The sequence below is a fragment of the Watersipora subatra genome, chromosome 2, assembly GCF_963576615.1.
Source record: "Watersipora subatra chromosome 2, tzWatSuba1.1, whole genome shotgun sequence".
NCBI lineage: Eukaryota > Metazoa > Bryozoa > Gymnolaemata > Cheilostomatida > Watersiporidae > Watersipora > Watersipora subatra.
The window spans coordinates 28920210-28940284 of NC_088709.1; the positions used below are offsets into that span (position 1 = coordinate 28920210).

At 34.2% G+C, this 20075-nt stretch overlaps 1 protein-coding gene and 4 non-coding genes across 5 annotated transcripts; 4 read left to right on the forward strand and 1 right to left on the reverse strand.

The window, feature by feature from the left end:
- Positions 1-324: 324 nt before the first annotated feature.
- On the forward strand, positions 325-465 carry LOC137388971 (U4 spliceosomal RNA). The gene has a single exon (XR_010978060.1). It is a non-coding gene; the product is annotated as a U4 spliceosomal RNA (small nuclear RNA).
- Positions 466-4052: 3587 nt separating this feature from the next.
- Positions 4053-4193, forward strand: LOC137388967 (U4 spliceosomal RNA). The gene has a single exon (XR_010978056.1). It is a non-coding gene; the product is annotated as a U4 spliceosomal RNA (small nuclear RNA).
- Positions 4194-8583: 4390 nt separating this feature from the next.
- LOC137388108 (uncharacterized) lies at positions 8584-9330 on the reverse strand. Its single transcript, XM_068074619.1, has one exon. It carries the CDS (start codon positions 9328-9330, stop codon positions 8584-8586), a length of 747 nt encoding a protein of 248 aa, XP_067930720.1.
- A 2704-nt stretch (positions 9331-12034) lies between these two features.
- Positions 12035-12175, forward strand: LOC137388964 (U4 spliceosomal RNA). The gene has a single exon (XR_010978053.1). It is a non-coding gene; the product is annotated as a U4 spliceosomal RNA (small nuclear RNA).
- Positions 12176-16093: 3918 nt separating this feature from the next.
- LOC137388963 (U4 spliceosomal RNA) lies at positions 16094-16233 on the forward strand. Its single transcript, XR_010978052.1, has one exon. It is a non-coding gene; the product is annotated as a U4 spliceosomal RNA (small nuclear RNA).
- Positions 16234-20075: the final 3842 nt, after the last annotated feature.

The window sequence follows — 20075 nt, forward strand, 5'->3', positions numbered from 1 at the left end:
AGTACAGCTAGTATAAATATATTTGTAGCATTTTTGGGAACTCTGTTTAATAGGAGCAATTGACACTCAATACTGGTGCTCTAAATGTTGGCTCAAGTTTGTGATTTATCTCCCTTGTTTCCAACAGTGTCAGCTATCCATAGAGGTAACCATGCTTTGTTAAGAATGCTTTCTAAAAATAGAACAAATAAAGCATGAGAGCAATAGACTTAGTCATGTGACAGCTCAAGTAATATGCATATTTTAACACCACCTTAAGCATCATGCACATGTATTGTATTGTTATATAGAGAATGTAGTATTCTGAAGTTTGTAAAGGAAGGTATTTTTGCGCAGCGGCAGTACCATAGCCAGTGACGTATATCGGAGGCGTAGTTATTGCTAGTTGAAAACTTATACCAATACCCTGCACTGACGACGTGAAACACCGTCGGCAAGTGCAATTTATGAAGGCTTCCACGGGAGCTGAATAATCTCAAATAAGTAACTCAGAGCCAAACAAACATGACATTTGAAATTGTATCAACTGATTCTATAGTTGACCCTACATGGGTTGAATATTATACAGTGAAACATGGATAACTCAAACCTCACGGGACCGAGCGAAAGTGTTTGAGTTATCAGAGCGTTCGAGTTATAAGAGCACAGTCACAAGTGAATGTATTTATCAGTAGATACATATACAAACTACATGTATATATAAAACTAGGGTATAGGTTGTTTGTTGTAAGTTAAAGGGCATCTGATGTAGAGTTTTAAAGTATTTATTAGAAAGTATAGATATTTTTATACACTTGAGATTTGTGTGTTGTTTTAGGTGATGTGACTGCCAGAACTTTTTCAGATTAAAATTGGCAAAACCTAATCACGGTTAAAACGCTCCGAAGACATTTTCTCTCCTGAGTGTTTTACTCAAGATCAATTTTGCCAATTTTAATCTTAAAACGTCTTGTCAGTCACATCACCTAAAACTGCAAACAAATCTCAGCCCAATAGAGAAATATCTAATCTTTCTGATAATTTTAAAAACTGGACATAAGTAAACATTTATGACCAATGCACAAAAGCATGCTTTACATCTGATCAGTTGTTTCATTTAAAAAACTTATCGAGTGTAATCTGTGACAAGGTATTTTTTTGACAAAGATCAACAGTGTGACTTATTGTAGAAATAGATTTTAAACAGTTATTATAGTCCTTAAAAACTTGTTAGCCTTTTCTAACAAAATTGGCCCATCAATAGGTATGCCTTCACTACGCACTTGTTTAAGCCAAGTCAATAATACACCATCCAAATCATCGTGCGACGTTGAACGATCTCTTAACCTTGATGAATTTTGGTCACATAACGATCTTATTCTTTCTTTTTGTTTAATCCATGTTGACACTGTACTTTTTGGAAGATTTTCTCATTTTAATAATGCTGATAGCTTTTGTCCTGCTTCGATTTCCTCGAGTACTTTAAGTTTGTCAGAAGGTTTCCACGCTTTTCTTTGCTTGCGTGATGCCATCGTAAAGCGGATGTCTGTTGTAGCGGACGCCAAGCCACGAGCCTATTTGTGACATTTTATCTTTATGTATCCGCATATAATCACTGTTACAATATGTATTTTGCATGCTGTGTCTATCTTTATTAAATTTTTATCGCTAATACCTTCTAACGTTTACAGCTTGGCCTTAACTAAGCGAACGTCTTAGCGACCCTATTAATCCTTTTTATACGATTTTTTTTCGGTTCCATTATACGGTATGGGGGAAATTATATGTACACTATACGCATATAAAAAGCGCTTTCGTTAAGAAAGCAGATTAGTCTCAGCTCCGCGACTAGTGGAAACTCCTTCGAAATAAATTGAACGGAAACCACATTTGTGAATTCGGCAAAAAACTGTTCGAGTTAACGGTGCAGAGGTCGAGTTATATAAAGCCATTTATCATTGCGTGGCACGGACCAAGCAAATCCATTCGAGTTAACCATGTGTTCGATATATCCGAGGGCGAGTTATCCATGTCTCACTGTAGTTTGAATATATCCATAATATATGGACCTAGACCTCAAAACCTTTCCTAAATGGTTTCTTATCCTTGCAGCTTTGTGCTGGTCTGTGCAGTTATGACTAACAATCATGGGAAGACAACTCCCAAGCAGACAATTCCCAGACGGAAAACTGCCAAGCGAGCTAATGCTAGTATGAACATCTTCCACCGTGACGAAGATGTCCATATTTAAAAATGTGTTCATTCAAACTGCTTGCTTTAGAAATCATCAGAAATTTAGATGAACAGTCTTAATTTTACTTTTGAAAATTATATGTTGATGAAAATTTCCTAGCTAGTACTTTCGTACTTGATGGCAGAATTTAGTTTAGCTTCCTGTGTTAGACTTGGATAGCAAACTTTTCATTTATTTTCCAAACTCTTAGAAATATTAGCTACTTTTAAGACTAAATTAAGTACTAATATTCTATTGGATGAGCTCCAGTATATGTATCATCTACACGATAGCTACAAATCTGTAAGTTGCACAGCGGAAACAAAAATCATATAAAATTTTAGTATAAACAAAATCAAAGACAAAAACTTTATTTTTTCATATATCTGTTATTAAAAAAATGTTAAAAATTAAAACTACCAAAAAAGAAAGCTGATCCTTAACCCTTTGAACTTTGGCCATTCTTATCAATGTGTGTCAGTAACCCTGGACAATTCTCCGAATGATCGGAAGTTTTTAAACTTATTAAATATATCTAAATGCGCTCATGATATTTTATTGAGCACATGTTAATCATCATATAGATAGGAAAAATATAGTTAGTATCATAAAATGATTCAATTTATCACAATCATCCATGACCATGTAATGTTATGTTTCTTGTATGCTGTACGATTGTGGTGGTAATTGTTAGATTGCAGACATTGTAGTGAGAAAATAACAGTTTGTATTACTGTAGCTGACAAATTCATATGATATCAAAGCCCGTTGCCTAGGCGATCTACAACAAAAAGACAGAAAACACACTAAACAGGTTGTGAGCAAGAACTAATTAAATATAAACATGAAACACAAAAGATTTCAACTATGAAATGACAAATGTAATAAGGGTTGTTTGCAGGGAAGGATGGATGATACTAAGATCAAGAATTTCACATCATCTCAACTTTTTGCTATATTGTTCTAGCCAAACTTGTTATTATAACGTAAGAAGTACATAAAGATATTTGAAAACTGTTACAAATGGAGGTGAAATCTCTAGTCTGACATCCTGTGCAAAAATTAATTTGATTGGTTTACGCTGTTACTTCGAAACAGCTTTTGTAAACAGAGCTTTGTAAATGCCGGTACTCCGGCTGCTAGGGTTTCTGACACACCTTATGCAGTGCCGGAGTAACTGTCGTTAGGGTTTAAAGGGTTCAAAAAACAGCTGGAAAACAATGATTCTAGTACTGAAGCTGTAGAATAAGAACTTGGCAAGTTATTTAGATCAATATATTTTTACCAAAGTTAAGTGTCTACTTGGCAATTGTCCAAATAGACAATTAACTTTGGTATGGTCCTAAAATCAAGGATAGCAGGTAAATACCATACATAATGTCTAATGGAAATAAATGATTTTTGTCACAACATCATAACAAGAGTTGTGCGTGACCACTAACTAGTTAGTCAACCGTATTGTAGTTTCTTGCTGAATTGCGGTTGGATGCACACTGTTCCGTACCACTCTATACCTCTTGCCTTGTTTTTAATAAACTTCATGCTTAGACTTTTGAATTTGTTTCATAAAAAATTAACACTGAATCCTGGTGTCCTAAATGTTGGCTCAAGTTTGTGACTTATCTCCCCTGTTTATGGCAGTGTCAGCTATCCATAGAGGTAACCATGCTTTGTTAAGAGTGCTTTCTAAAAATAGAACAAATAAAGCATGAGAGCAATAGACTTAGTGTCATGTGACAACTCAAGTAATATGTATATTTTAACATCATCTTAAGCATCCTGCACTTGTATTGTATTACTATATAAAGTATGTAGTATTCTGAAGCCTGTAGAGGAAGGTATCTTTGCGCAGCGGCAATACCATAGCCAGTGACGTATATCAGAGGCGTGGTTATTGCTAGTTGAAAACTTATACCAATACCCAGCACTGATGACGTGAAACACCGTCGGCAAGTGCAATTTATGGAGGCTCCCATGGGAGCTGATTAATCTCAAATAACTAACTCAGACCTGAAGAATGAATACATTACCAATTATGTCATTGTGTGTTGCGGAATTATGATGGTGAGCAGCACATTAATGACGTAATTGTTTCTTATGAAGTTTTTTCATTCTCAGACATACGATATTTACCTGTAACCAATTGTAGATATATAAAAGCAGAATACTATCAGTTCTATGCTAATAGATTTAAGGAAAATGCACATTTTGTTTTATACGCACAGTGTACAAAAATAATCTCTTGGGTAGCATCTCCCCAGCTGCTGGTGAATGCTAAATATGATGTCTGTAGCTTATGAAGAAATCAGGCTGTTTTAATTCAAAAGACCCCGTTGTGCCCAAGTGAAAGGTCCAGCTATTGATGCAATAGTAAGTTAAAATACACGAAGCGCTCTGCGTTATGCAACGTCACTAAAGCTTGCTCTTATTAGTAAGTTTAGCAATAAAAATATTAGCATACTCAAATTAGTCATTGGCAATGTGCCAGGATATGGGTAAGTTGCAGACAACTGCATTACCTGCCACTGTTTACAAGTTGTTTGTTAATACTCATGCAACACAGAGCATTTGGCTAGTATACATATATTTATAGCATTTTTGGGAACTTTCGGCGCATATTTTTTTAGTACACTGACAGTCCCATGCACCAGTAAAGATTGGAGGTGTAACAAATGCGTCCGCAATTATTCTGTAGTATGGCAAAGTGGCTGCTTGGCGTGGTGGTTAGTGGGCACGTCCACTAAACTTGTCTCTGAGTTTAGTTCCGGTTAAAAGCGGTTCATGCATTCGTATCTTATCGTTATAACTAGACATATGACAGACAATCAAACCAACAAATACTAAAACCACCAATTAAAACATTTATTTATATAGATTTTTGCAGCTCTTATGTTTATTATTCTCATCCATAATTATTGGCTTTCAGTAAAGGATGACAATAAAACTATTTAATGTATTACAGAAGTCCTGGTTGTTGTTGAGAGATAAACATTTCTCAAGCTTTCTCAATATTTCTCTGTTATTTGTAAGAGGTAGCAGAGGTCTAATAGAATGACCTTTAAACTTGAAAGTAAGCAGGAGGCAACCTTGTGATAAATATTATAGATTTGTAACAAAAATATTTTTGTGGGAAAAACATGTCAAATTTGCTTTTCCTTTTTGTCAAAATACAAATCATATTTTCTGCAGGTGACTGTCATGTTGGCTGTGTGTGTGTGTGTGTGTGTGTGTGTGTGTGTGTGTTTTATTTCACCTTTAAAGATTACACAATTGAATTAATACTCGAGACAAAATATAATTAACCAATGCGTGAAAAAATAACAATAAGTAAGAAATGATGATGGGGCCCATTGCGAAATGGCAAAGCCAGTGGTACGCGAGCCCGAGTCAGCAGCACAAAAACCAGACCGTAACACTCACTCTCCAGACTGGAGATGGTGCCTCAGTTCCACCTTATATTTACCGAGACATTTTATTGATCTTATTGAATTAGGTAGTCGATTCCACAGCGCAGGTGTTGCAAAGTTTGAGGATCGTTGACCGGCTAAAGTTAGATGATTAGGTACGGGAAGAGAAAGTAATTGATGACGAGTATTATAAAATGGTAGTGCTGGATCACATTTTGAGTAAAATAATTTATGGGCTTGAATAAGCAACTTATATTTATGCAATTTATCAATAGTTAAAATATCAGAGGTTTTAAATAAATCGTTTGTTGGAAATCCAAATGGCTTACGGTTAATGATTCTGACAATTTTCTTTTGAAACTGTATTATTTTGCTAAGATGAATTTTGGATGCATTGCCATAAGTTTCTATTGAATAGCATAATTTGGAGTGAATAAGTGTGTAATAAAGCATAATCAGCAATTTTTTTGGAATGAAAGCACTTATGCGGTAAAAGATGCCTGATATAGGCCGTAAATCTAATAAAAGCTTACGAGCGTGGGAAGACCAGTTCAAATTTTTATCAATTGACACTCCAAGAAATTTGACTTCATCAATTGCTTTAATAAAAGTGTTATTAAAAAGAATAGGCTGATCAAATTTAATTTTGCTCTGGTAATTTTTAAAAACAGTAAAACAGGTTTTGTCAAAGTTAATGGTTAATTTGTTCGTTTGACACCAATCAGCTAGTTTTTCAAGATCAGATTGGACTTTAGGTAAATCGTCGTTTAGGTTCTTTGAACTCATAAACAAATTGGTATCATCAGCATACAATATAGGAGTTAGATGAGTTAAACAATCACAAAGATCATTTATGTAAATTAAGAATAAAGTCGGGCCTAGCACCGAGCCCTGAGGTACGCCACAAGTCAAATTGTCAGCGTTAGAAAAAGTATCATTAATTTTTGTTGTTTGGGTTCGGCGGGTTAAATAGCTTTGTATCCATCTGATGGTTAACTCACTAAAATTAAATTGCTCTAGTTTTTTAAATAATATTGCGTGATCGATCGTATCAAAGGCCTTCCTGAAATCTATAAAAATTCCTATAACACATTCACTTCGGTCAAACGATTCTAGAATTTGGTTAGTAAAAGTTGAGATGGCATCAGATGTGCCTCTAGCTCTTCTGAATCCAAATTGGTTTTTATATAAAAGTGATTTATTTTCTAAATAATCAACAATTTGTTGATTAACAAGTTTTTCCAATATTTTACTAAAGACTGGTAGAATTGAAATTGGACGAAAATTACCGCATTCATTTAAAGAACCCCCTTTGTGCAAAGGTAATATTTTAGCTTTTTTAAGTGCATCAGGTACCTTCCCAGTCTCTAGTGATTTGTTAAAAATCTTACATAAAGGGTAAGCAATACTCTGTGAAACCGATTTCATAAATTTAGCAGAAATTTGATCTAGGCCAGAGGCTTTGTTTGAATTTATTGTATCTACAATTTTTAATAAACCAGTTATATCGATGTATTGGAATTCAAAAGCTTCACCAGCATTATTTTCAAGCCACAATGCTTGATTTTGGATAGGGGGTTGAGGTACTAAGTTTACAAATTTCAAGGCCAGTCTTTTACCAATATTACTAAAAAAGGAATTGAGCTCATTAGCTTTTTCAACATCCGTTATGGCTAGTTCATCAGGATTAAGATAACAAATCAGTTTAGAAGGCTGTTTATGGCTATTTGTCTTTTGTTTTCCTAGAAGCTCATAGTTTACAAGCTGCCAAATCTGCTTTGAGCTGGTGCAGCTATTGAAAGCTTGTGAAAAATAATTATATTTGGAGTCCCTCAAATTCCTGCTAACATCGTTTCTAAGTTTGTTATATTGGCACTTCAATTTTAAATTGAGTGGGTTAGATTGAAGTTTTCTATGAAGACGATATTTCTTTTTAATGCTCAACAAAAGGTTTTCAGTCATCCATGGCTTTAAGAAAGTTTGATTAGATTTAGTGTTTACTGATTTTTGGTATTTACATTTCTGGGAACAATCAGATAATTTGTCAAAAAAAGCGTTATAGAAGTAATCGACATCATTTGAAAAGATTTTGTCCCAATTAGTGTTTTCAAGCATGATTCTTAGACTTTTATAATCAATTACAGGATATGAATTAATAGTTTTTCGGGAGATGGGTTGATTATTTTTAAATTTGTGAAAAAATGAAAATGTGGGCAAGTGGTCACTAAAGTCTGCGCTTATAGTTCCAGATGTCACTGTCGGACTAACAAAGTTTGTCAAAATGTGATCCAAGCACGTCCATTTGTTTGAGGGCTTAAAATGGTGGGTTGCAATAGTTATAGTGTTATAAAAACAGTAAGTTGCTAACAAGTTGGCATAGTCATCACTAGAATTGTCTAAATAATCAATGTTGATATCACCAGCAATGATGTGATTACTTGCGTGAGAAGAAGAAATGTGGCGTTCAAGATCATCAAGAAATTCAGCAACACCTGCGCTGGGCTGCCGATAAATCACAGTTAGAATAATAGGTGAAGCATAAACACCAAAATGCAGTCCAACAGAATGAGTGTCAGACCCAGCAATGTCCACAGCCGGCAACACCTCCACACCAATGCCATCTCGCACATAGATCCCAGCTCCACCTCCGCGTGAAGCACGTTGCGCACCTGAAAAAGTGTAATTTGAAATTTCAAAAAATTTTGTCTCGTCATCATTCAGCCATGTTTCTGTTACACAAATAACATCAAAAGGAACATTACAACATGCCAGAAATTGTTCAAAAAGAAAAAATTTATTTCTAAGGCTCTGGCAGTTCACGTTAAGTATTGAAAGTTTGTCAGCGAAGAAACTCTGGCTGAACAAAAAATCATTAATACAGTATCCATGACAATCTAGATCTAAATCCAATTCAGAATCTGCCATTTTGCCAGGAAGCTCAGTAGTAAAAGTTCACTGGAGTATTTAAAGAAGTTTTAGCGTTTCTAAATCGTCTTCAGAGTTTATAGGGATGGCATCCGAGTCAGGAGTTTTACGCAGATATATTCTTTGATTAGATGTCCACACATATTTATAGTTGTATTCCACTTTAAATTGCCGGGTTTTCCAGAAAAGTGTGCTTTGAGCACGACTCAATACTTCATTGATATAGATCCTTCCTGTTTCTTTGAAACCAAGTGCTGAGAGGGATTGAATGTTTTTTCGATATTGCTGGAAGAACTCATTGCGCTGATTGGTTTGGGTGAACTTTATGATGATGCGCTTGCTTTGTCTAATGCGGTATATCTTGTCGATGGTGGTAGGTAATTTATCAGATTTTAAGGAACTTAGCAATTTCTGATAAGCAAGGTTCAGATTTTCCGATTTATCATATGGAATCCCATTTAACTCGACACATTTTGCTCTTTCAGCATACTCTGCTGCTTCAATTCGAGACTCTAAGCCTTCCAGTTTACCGATTTTAGATTCTATTTCTACTATGGATTTGGATAAATCTCTCTGCTTGAGTTGAATGCCCTCATTTTCTTGATGAACGTGATTGAGAGACTTTTCAAAATCGGACTGTTTGCTCTCAATTAAATTGAGACGAAATTCGATATTACCAAGCTTAGTAAGAATTAGGTTTAATTTTTCGTCAATGTCGATAAGCTTTGGACCGGCTTCCTGATCACTATTCTCTGTCGATTTAGCTGCTCCCTTTTTAGGTCCCATATCGAAAAGTGTACTAGGCACTTACCCGATTCGAGGGTGGCTCATAGAGATATCACCACCCTCGCTTCCTCCACTTGCAGTACAGAATATCCAAGAATAATATAATCAGCAATCCAATTGAAGCAGAATGCTAAGTAAAGTAGTTGCTGTGATAAAGTTTAGTTATTAACATAAAGCTGTGAGAGAGTGGAAAAAAGCACAACCTCTCTCTACGAAAGCCAACTGCTAACTCCAAGCTGCTAACTGCTAGCTGTGTAAGTGTCCATGTAAGTAACAAGCTGGTTACAATCATGTTGACAAGAGCAGACATCACTCTAAAACTGGCTCTTCATTAAAGTTTATGGCCAAAAATTCATTTATTTAGATGAGCTAATCTAATTTCACAAGTTACAATGATGCTGCCTGGTTGGATCGTAGCACTCAGTTACATGTAAGTAAAAGAAGGCAACTATTAGGCAATATGATGATAAAAAGCGGTAGTAGAGCAGATAAAAACAAAGCAATTATTTGGGAATCCTACGAATATATAGAGTTAATATTGGGTTGATAAACAATTTTGAAATAACAAAAATAATATTTTTACCAATTTTTACCTTATTGTTACCCATAATAACTGTAGCAATTTACCACCCATCATGTAGAAGGATTTATGTAGACTTATTACCAGGCAGTCTACTTTGGCTATACTATACAATTTATGTTGCTCAGCTCATGAGATGGGCGTGACATCAGGAATTACATGAGGAATTTCTGGCAACACCATGGCCAGGAATTAAGCAGTCAGTACTGGGAAATCTATCTATAACTAGGTGAATGTCCGGCTAGTTATAATAACAAAAGTAATTATACAAGTAATTATAACAGATGTGACACAAAAATTTACTTATATTCACCATATACAGCATTTACTATTTTAACTTTTAATTGTTTAGTTAAAGGTGCTTTGTTATTTTTAGATGTGCTGTAAGTTTCATTAAGTTTATGCTATATAATATTTATATTTTTTCAAAGTTTGTTTGTCTGTGTGTGTCCAGCTATACCTATGAAAACTTGGAATAAAGAATCCGTATTGCAGAGGACTTAATATCAGGCCCTGCCATTCAGCATTTCAATTTCTTACCAATTAAACCACACGAGCTTGATGGGTTAGCTAAGTGATATAAATGTATGTCATTATATGGGTGCAAATACGCTACCGCTTTCCGTTACGTCGAAACAGGATAGCGCTAAATCATGGAGAGCAGTAGCGTAATTTTATGCATGCTCAATCGTGAGAGCAAGTAGTTAGTTCTCATTAGTAAGCTTAGCCAAAATAGCCATTGGCGATGTGCCAGGCTAATAGCAAGTGGCAGGCAACTACATTAACTCTCATTGTTTATAAGCTGATTTTAAATACCCGGCAACGTGTATACATGTACTTCTCAAAGTTTGTGTATCTCTCCGTGTCTGTGTATGTCCAGCTATAGCTATTAAAATCTTAAAATTAAAATTCTGCACTTTGATGGACTTGAACTCACGCAAATTGCAACCAAAAGTTTTAATTCTACATGCTCTACCACTGAGCTATACAAGGCGTTGTGATCTAAGGCGCTATCATATACCATATAGGGCATGCATACAGTAAATGATGTATTATTCGAAGCTCTATGAACTCTATTACCTCTATGAAATATGATGCCTTTTGGTGTTTTGTTGAACTTCTACTTTCAGTTTTTCGTAAGATTCAATTGCAATATCCGGGGTCAAGGTCAATTCTTTTCATGCGAACAATTGTATTATCTTTGTAGAAGGAGCCTTGATATTCTCCCTCCGTTTGATCAGACAAAGACGATATGATATCTAATTTTTACATTTGTACCAGTATCAAGAGCTACCAGTATCGTTGTATTCAAACTTTTAATGGATAGCTCCTGGTGGAACAGTAACCTTTGTTATTCAAACACTTCTATGCAAGAATTGTTATTATTAGTTCAACATATTCAGGACTTTTATTTCGTTTTCTCAGTTTGTATTAATTGTATCATTACCAAAATATCCTTTATTGTATCGAAGTAAAGCAGACTTAATTTAGCTATTACTTGCTAGTTATTTCACATTTATATAGTTATTCACCCTTTTATAGTTGTTTTACTTTTTTAATTTATTTGACCCGCACAGAACATTGTTCTCATGATATGAAGTTTAAAAGTTACCGTTGTTTGAAAAAATTTAAAAATCTTTACAGTTGTTTTTATTTTTTCTCTCAATTTATTCCAATTACACAAAAACACTTCTGTCCTAATATGTAGTTTGAAAGTTAGAATGGCATATGTTGTTATATGTTAAATACAAATCAACTTTCTTTGCAAATACTTTTTTTACTACCCGGGCAACGCCGGGTAGTACAGCTAGTTTAAATATATTTTTAGTATTTTGGCGAACTCTGTTTTGTAGGAACAATTGACACTTGATACTGGTGCTCTAAATGTTAGCTCAAGTTTGTGATTTATCTCCCCTGTTGACAGTAGCATCAGTCATCCATAGAGGTAACCATGCTTTGTTTAGAGTGCTTTCTAAAAATAGAACAAATAAATCATGAGAGCATTAGACTTAGTCATGTGACAACTCAAGTAATATGTATATTTTAACATCATCTTAAGCATCATGCACTTGTATTGTATTACTATATAGAGTATGTAGTGTTCTGAAGCCTGTAGAAGAAGATATCTTTGCGCAGCGGCAATACCATAGCCAGTGACGTATATCGGAGGTGTGGTTATTGCTAGTTGAAAACTTATACCAATACCCTGCACTGACGACGTGAAACACCGTCGGCAAGTGCAATTTATGGAGGTTCCCACGGGAGCTGATTAATCTCAAATAAATAATCAACAGTTTCAATAGTTTATAATCAATAGTTTATGATCAATTGTACCAACTTTCTTCAGAGGTTATACTAACAAGATAATGGCTCAACTGAACCCTACTTACTTGTTAAATTATTTTTCCCTCTCTGCTTTATGATTTTTGTCTGCCACCAATTGTGGATATATAAAACCAGAATACAGTCAGTTTTATGCTAATAGACTGCAGGTAAACACATTTTTGTTATACACTTGGTGTGCAGAAAAAGTCGCTTGGGTAACATCTGCCTAAATAATGATGAGTGCTGAATACAATATTTACAAATTGAGAAAATTATTGCCCTGTTTTTATTTAAAAGACTCCCTCGTGCCTCAGTAGAACATTCAACTGGATGTAAAAAGATTATAAGTAGGGGCTTCAGAGGCTGGTTCAGTTAGATATACTTCTACTAACTGAACGTCCGGGTAATGAAAAAGACTCTGGACAGAAAATTTATTTTTATTTACCATTTATAACTTTTAAACTTCATATCATAAGAAAAGTGTTTCTTGTCCAGTTCAAATGAATTAAAATAAAATAAAACAACTGTAAAAGTTTTCAAACTTTTTCAAACAACTAACTTTTAAACTTCATATCATGAAAGAGTTGTTTTGTTAAAATAAACTAGTAGGAAAAATAAAACTCTAAAGGTGTTTAAATGTTAAATCATTAGCAAGTAAAGGCTAAATATAGTCTGTTTTGCTACGATTACAATGAAAAGTTTCCTTAGTATTCGATTATATGATTTTAGTTCATTTCAGTCGTGACATGATAAGGCAAAAGATATAGAGTGGTATAGAAACCCATAGTACTTATCTAATGCAATTTCTTTCTGGTAAAAATCATCATCATTAAAAAATAGTAACAGAACAATATGTTAACCTTAGTAACTATACTTACCTACAATAACTTTAATGCATTTTTTGGTTATGAACTGCAAGAAAATGTAGCATTACAATGTACTACGGTTTACCTTTGAGACCAACGTATAATATAAACGCTGAATCTTACTTAAATGAGTTTACCCTACTAAACACATACATGTACTTGAAGGAAGTTTTAGTATATGTTTTAGTAAACTTGTAATTGAAGTTTAATTACATATCTGTTTGCAAATTCTTTTTCACCATAACACATAACGCTGAACTGAAATGGCAAGCACCATATATCTCTTAATGACGAGGCCTATACAATCAGTACAAAAATCGTCAAGTTTTAACTTCGAGGAAAATTTTTTTTCCGCCAATTTCAGCCTAGTATGGCGAAGACCAAAAAGCATCGCCTTTTATAGAGTTAGGCAAAAAATATTTTATAACAGGGCCATTGTAACCTGTAGGCGGAATGTATTAATTAATATGTCATTTAGCATGTGAAGATGGAAAAAGAGTATACAGTAAATAGTGAGAGCAGTGGAATAGTAAGAGCCTTCATAGACTTGTGGCTAGATGATTGGTCATTCCAAGATGTTAATAGCTGTAGCTGGAGAAATTAAACCACAAAATCACAGAATAACAGAGGAAACACAAACACCGAGAATTATATATATATATAGATACACATTGGTCTTGCTCTGGTCTGATTGCTCAAGGTTCCAGGAAAGGTTATTGTTAGAGTGTCTGATGACTCAGTGATAAAAGTGATATCTAAAGACTCTGGTGTGAGTTGTGATAATCTGAAGTAAAAGAAGCGTGAGTTTAGCAAGATTTATTATATTAAAAATAGTGAGCAAACGAATAAAAAATATAATACTAATGCTGCCAACTTTTCACCAATTTTATAGAAAATGAAATCAAGCAGTTGATTCTGAAAACTCTATCTATTATGTATTTAGTAGTTCTTATGTTTATTATTTACACCCAGAATTATTGCTTGATTATAATTAAGGATGACAATAAAATTTATTAATTTATTACAGCAGTCCTGGTTGTTGCTGTTTAGAAATAACAGAGGTCTGATAGGATGACCTTTAAATTTGGAAGTGAACAGAATGCAGTTTTGTGACAAATATTATAAATGTAGGTAATTGCTTAACTGGTTAGAAGCTTCATTTTTGGTAGATGAACAAGTATGAAATGTTTTCCTTTTTGCTGAGATATAATTTATATTTTCTACAGGGTAGTCATTGTTGACTGTGTAGGTTACAACCAGGTTGATAAGAGCAGCTGCCACTCTAGAAATGGCTTTTCATTAAAAATTGTGACAAAGGATTCATTTATAAACACAAATAATCCATTTTGACAGGGCACTTGTATGCCGCCTCGTTTGGTCATATAAGTCAGCTACAAGTAAGAGAAGACAACTTTTAGGCAATAAGAAAGTGGTAGTTGAGCAGACCCTAAACCAGGATTGAAGAGATGTACTTTCTATGCAATTCAATTAGGTTGTGAATTCCACCAAGAAGATATAGAGTTAATAAAACAATTTTGAAGTAGGAAAAATAATATTTGTAGTCATTGCTACCCACTTTACAACATAAACTGTTGTAATACAGAGCCCACCATGTAGAAGGATGCATGTAGACTTAGTTCCAAACAATCTACTTTGGCTGTACTATACAGTTTATCTTGCTCAGCTCATTGTGGTGAGATGAGATCAGAGGCTTGACATCTAATAGATGTAAAATAACTGTAAACATTCGGTGTGAAAAACAGCATCAGAAGTACACATGTGATATTACGGGTAGAAAACTAAAACTCCAACTAGTCCTAGAGCTAGACTAAAGTATTTTCTAAATGGGTTCTTATTCTTGGGGATTTGGGTGTCAGTCTGTGCAGTTATGATTACCTAGTGACAGCCATGTGAGGACAACTGCCATGCAGACAACTGCCATTAGTTCAAAAATATATTCAGCTAACTTATTTGTTTTGAAAATTTTCAGAAATTTAGATGTAGCCCAAGTTATATTTTGAAAAATCACTCGTTTAAGCAAACTCCCTAACCACTACTTTAGTGCTTTACAGGATGAATATAGTTTTACTCACTTTCTAAGACTTTCTAAGATAGCGAACATTTTTATTTAATTCTTGCATCCTCAGAGAAGGCTTCTATTATTAAGAGTGAATGATGTTGTCACATCGTAGTAGATCAGCTCCAGTATATGTATAATCAAATTGGATATAATAGTTATAAATCTTTAAGTTACACACGAAAACAAAAGTCATGTCAATCTCGAGCTTAGACGAAATAGAACGACAAAAACTTGTTATACATCTGTTAGTGGAAAAATACATTAAAAATAAAAACTTTTAAAGAAAAACAACTAATCCTTAGAAAAACAGTTAAAACAACTTTAATATTGAAGCTGCAGAAAATCCCCTAAATGATTAATTTAGACTAATACGTATATATTTGAGCAAGTGACATTTCCCTGCTTGAGAATTATTGTAGAAACAATGATAGTAAGTAAATATATAATGTCTAACTGAAATAAATGATGTTTGTTACATCTACAACAATAATGCTGCTTTCTGCACAAATGCTCATTTAGTCAATCGTGTCATAGCAACTCGATGAAATATGGGTGAATGCAGACTGTTCCACACGGCTCTAAACTGCTGACCATCGTGTTTGATAAAATTAATTCCTAAAATTGTAAAAATGGCTTAATAGAAACGACTGACACGCAATACTGGTGACCTGGGTGTTAGCTCAAGTTTGTGACTTATCCCCCCTGTTTACAGCAGTGTCAGCCACCCATAGAGGTAACCATGCTTTGTTAAGAGTGCTTTCTAAAAATAGAACAAATAAAGCATGAGAGCAATAGACTTAGTCATGTGACAAATCAAGTAATATGTATATTTTAATATCATCTTAAGCATCATGCACTTGTATTGTATTACTATATAGAGTATGTAGTATTCTGAAGCCTGTAGTGCAGGGTATCTTTGCGCAGCGGCAATACCATAGCCAGTGACGTATATCGGAGGCGTGGTTATTGCTAGTTGAAAACTTATACCAATACCCTGCACTGACGACGTGAAACACCGTCGGCAAGTGCAATTTATGGAGGTTCCCAAGGAAGCTGATTAATCTCAAATAAATAACTACGACCTGAAAGATGAATATATGGCCAAATATATCATTATGTACTCTCTAATTATGATGGTTAGTAGCACATTAATGACATAGTTGTTTCTTTTTGTTTCTTATAAATATTTTTCATTCTCAGACATACGATATTCACCTGCGACCAATTGTAGATATATACCAGCAGATTACTATCAGTTCTATTCTAATGGATTGCAAAAAAGGCACAATTTGTTTTGTTCACACAGTGTACAAGAAAAATAATCCTTTGGGTAGCATCTGCCCAGATGTTGGTGAATGCTAAATATGATGTTTGTAGATTACGAAGAAATCAGTCTATTTCTAGTCAAAAGACTCATCTGTGCCTAAGTGAAGAGTCCAGCTAGTTATACTGTACTTCTATTAGTGCAATTGATCAACCATTTCCATGTTTTTAAGTCAATAGTTTGCAACTAACTATTCTTATCAAAACTCCATCAATTATGAAGATACTTTTGTCTGGCTCTGATCTGATTACTCCAGGAAAGATTATTGTTAGAGTGTCTGATGACCCTCAGTGATAAAAGTGATATCTGAGGACTCTGATGTGCGTTATGATAACATAAAGTAGAGGAAACGTGAGTTTAGTAAGACTTCTGGTAGTAAAAATAACATGGATACAGAAAGGAAATACAGTACTAACACTGTCAGCGCTACAATCATTTTATAAAAAATCAAATTAAGCAGCCGATACTAAAAGTCTATTTGACTAGCTGAATGCCAGGCATTGGACAGGTTTCACAAATAGAATTTTGCACAGAAAATGTACTTTTAATCATCATATACAACATTCACTATTCTAACTTTTAATTGAAGTTGTTTTTTTATTTCTGCGTATGCTATAAGCTTACTTCAGTTTATGCTATAAATAAATCTCAAAGTCCATTGTTCAGTCTGTCTAGCTATAGCTATTAAAACTCAGCATAAAGCAGATGCTTTATGCTGGATTTGATCTCACCGCCTCCGGTTCATCAGGCAATAATCTTACCAGTTAAGCGACACGAGATGCAATGATTTCAGTAGGCAATATGAGCCATTATGTAGTTAGAATACACATAAAATATGCATCGTCACTGAAGTTTGCTCTCTCAACTCTTAATAGTAAGTTTAGCAATAAGGATATTAGCATAGTCAAATTAGTGATTGGCATTGTGCCAGGCTAATGGCAAGTGGCAGACAACTACATTACCTGTCACAGTTTATAAGCTGTGTTTCCATACCCGTGCGATGCGGATAGGTACATATATTTATAGCATTTTGGGGAAGTCTAGGCACATATTTTTCTATCAGTGCACTGACGGTCCAATGCATTATTAAAATTTTCAAGTTTAATATGTATGTCAACAATAATTCCATAGTATGGCAAAGTTGCTGTGTGGTGTAGTGGTTAGCATGCCTGTCTGCAAAACTCATGTTTCTGAGGTCAACTTCAGTGTGAAGCAGTTTTTTCATGCGTATTTTATCGTTATTTCCATCCATAATTATTGCTTGTTTTTCAATAAAAGATGACAATAAAACTATTTAATGTATTACAGAAGTACTGGTTGTTGAGAGATAAACATTTCTCAAACTTTCTCAATATTTCTCTGTTATTTGTAAGAGCTAGCAGAGGTCTAATAGAATGACCTTTAAACTTGAAAGTAAGCAGGAAGCAACCTTGTGATAAATATTATAGATTTGTAGAATTACTTGTAGGAATAGATTTGTAGGATTATAGAATGTATTACAGAAGTCCTGGTTGTTGTTGTTGTTGAGAGATAAACATTTCTCAATATTTCTCTGTTATTTATAAAAAACAGCAGAGGTCTGAAAAAATGACTTTTGAACTTGAGGGTGGACAGGAAGCAGCTTTGTGACAAATATTATAAATATAATTGGCTAAAAGCATCCTTTTTGTAAGAAAAAAAAAGTGTGAAAGTTGTTATTCCTTCTGGTTAAAATACAATTCATATTTTTTGCAGGTAAGTCACTGTTGGCTGTGTAGGTGTCCATTCAGGTAACAAGCTGGTTACAATCATGTTGACAGGGGCAGACGTCACTCTAAAACTGGCTCTCCATTAAGGTTTTTGAACTCGTTTACACAAATGGACTAATCCATTTTTGTGAATTCATCTACCTGGTTATGTCATAAAAGTAATTTATAGGTAAGAGAAGACAACTATTAGGCAATATGAAAATAGAGAGTAGTTGTAGAGCAGATACAAAGCAATGATCATGGAAATATACACTCAAAACAAAGTAATCAAGTTCTGAACCCTACAAATAAAATATAAAGTTAATAAAACAATTTCAGAATAACAAAAGTAACCATAGCTACCCATGATAACTGTAGTAATTTACCACCCATCAAGGAGAAGGATTTATGTAGACTCAGTACCAGGCAGTCTACTCTGGCTATACTATACAATCTATGTTGCTCAGCTCATTAGATGGGATCAGTGGCTTGTCATCTAATGGATATAAAATAACATCCTGTGTTAAAAACAGTATCAAAAGTACATTATGTGATATTACTGGTAGGAAACTAGACTAAGAGCTCTAAACATTTTTAAATGGGTTATTATCCTTGTATATTTGTGTGCCGGTTTGTTCAGTTATGACTAACAATAACCATGTGAGGACAATTCCTATGTCGACAACTCCCAGACAGACAATTCCCAGATGGACAATTCCTATTAGTTCATAAATATATTCAGTTAAACTACTTGTTTTGGAAACTTTCAGAAATTTAAATTAATAAGACTAATTGAATGTTTGAAAATCACTCATTTATGCAAATTTCATAACAAATACTTTAGTATTTTATGAGGTACATCTAGTTTACTTCCTGTTACAGACTTGGATAGCCAACATTCATATTTATTTTTTAAACCTTTAGAAATGTTTCTACTATTAAGATGGGATGAGATAATAGTAGTTCAGTAGATGAGTGAACAACAGATAAAAAGTTTATTCTTTATGTATCTGTTATTAGAAGAAGTGAAATATTAACTGTAAAATCTAACAAAAATGGAAAACTAACCCTTGAAGAAACAACTAGAAAACAGTAGCTCTAATCTTGAAGCTACAGAGTATAAATTATATGAGGAATTTAGACTAATATGTACATACTTCATCAAATGACAGTTGTCCACCTGACAATTTTTGGCTTATAAAATGCCTTAGAATCAATAATAACAAATAAATACATAATTTACAACTGAAAAAAATGATTTTCACTGCAAATACAGCAATAATGCTCGCAATAGTCATGATGTCATGATGTTAGTCAATTGCGCCATAGTCTCTAGCTGAAGTAGGGAGAAAGCGAACTGCTCCGCACCGCTCTACACCTCTTGTCATTGTTTTATAGGAACAATTGACACTCGATACTGATGTCATAGATATTGGCTCAAGTTTGGGATTTATCTTCCCTGTTTACAGTAGCATCAGCCATCCATAGAGGTAACTATGCTTTGTTAAGATTGCTTTCTAAAAATAGAACAGATAAAGCATGAGAGCAATAGACTTACTCGTGTGACAGCTCAAGTAATATGTATATTTTAACATCATCTTAAGCATCATGCACTTGTATTGTATTACTAAATATAGTACGTACATGTAGTATTCTGAAGCCTGTAGTGCAGGGTATCTTTGCGCAGCGGCAGTACCATAATCACGGGCTCCCACGGGAGCTGATTAATCTCAAATAAATAATCAACCTGAAAAAGCTAGTATATGACCACTTGTACCAACTTTCTTCAAAGGTTATACTAACAAGATAATGGCTCAACTGAATCCTAATTTACTTGTTAAAT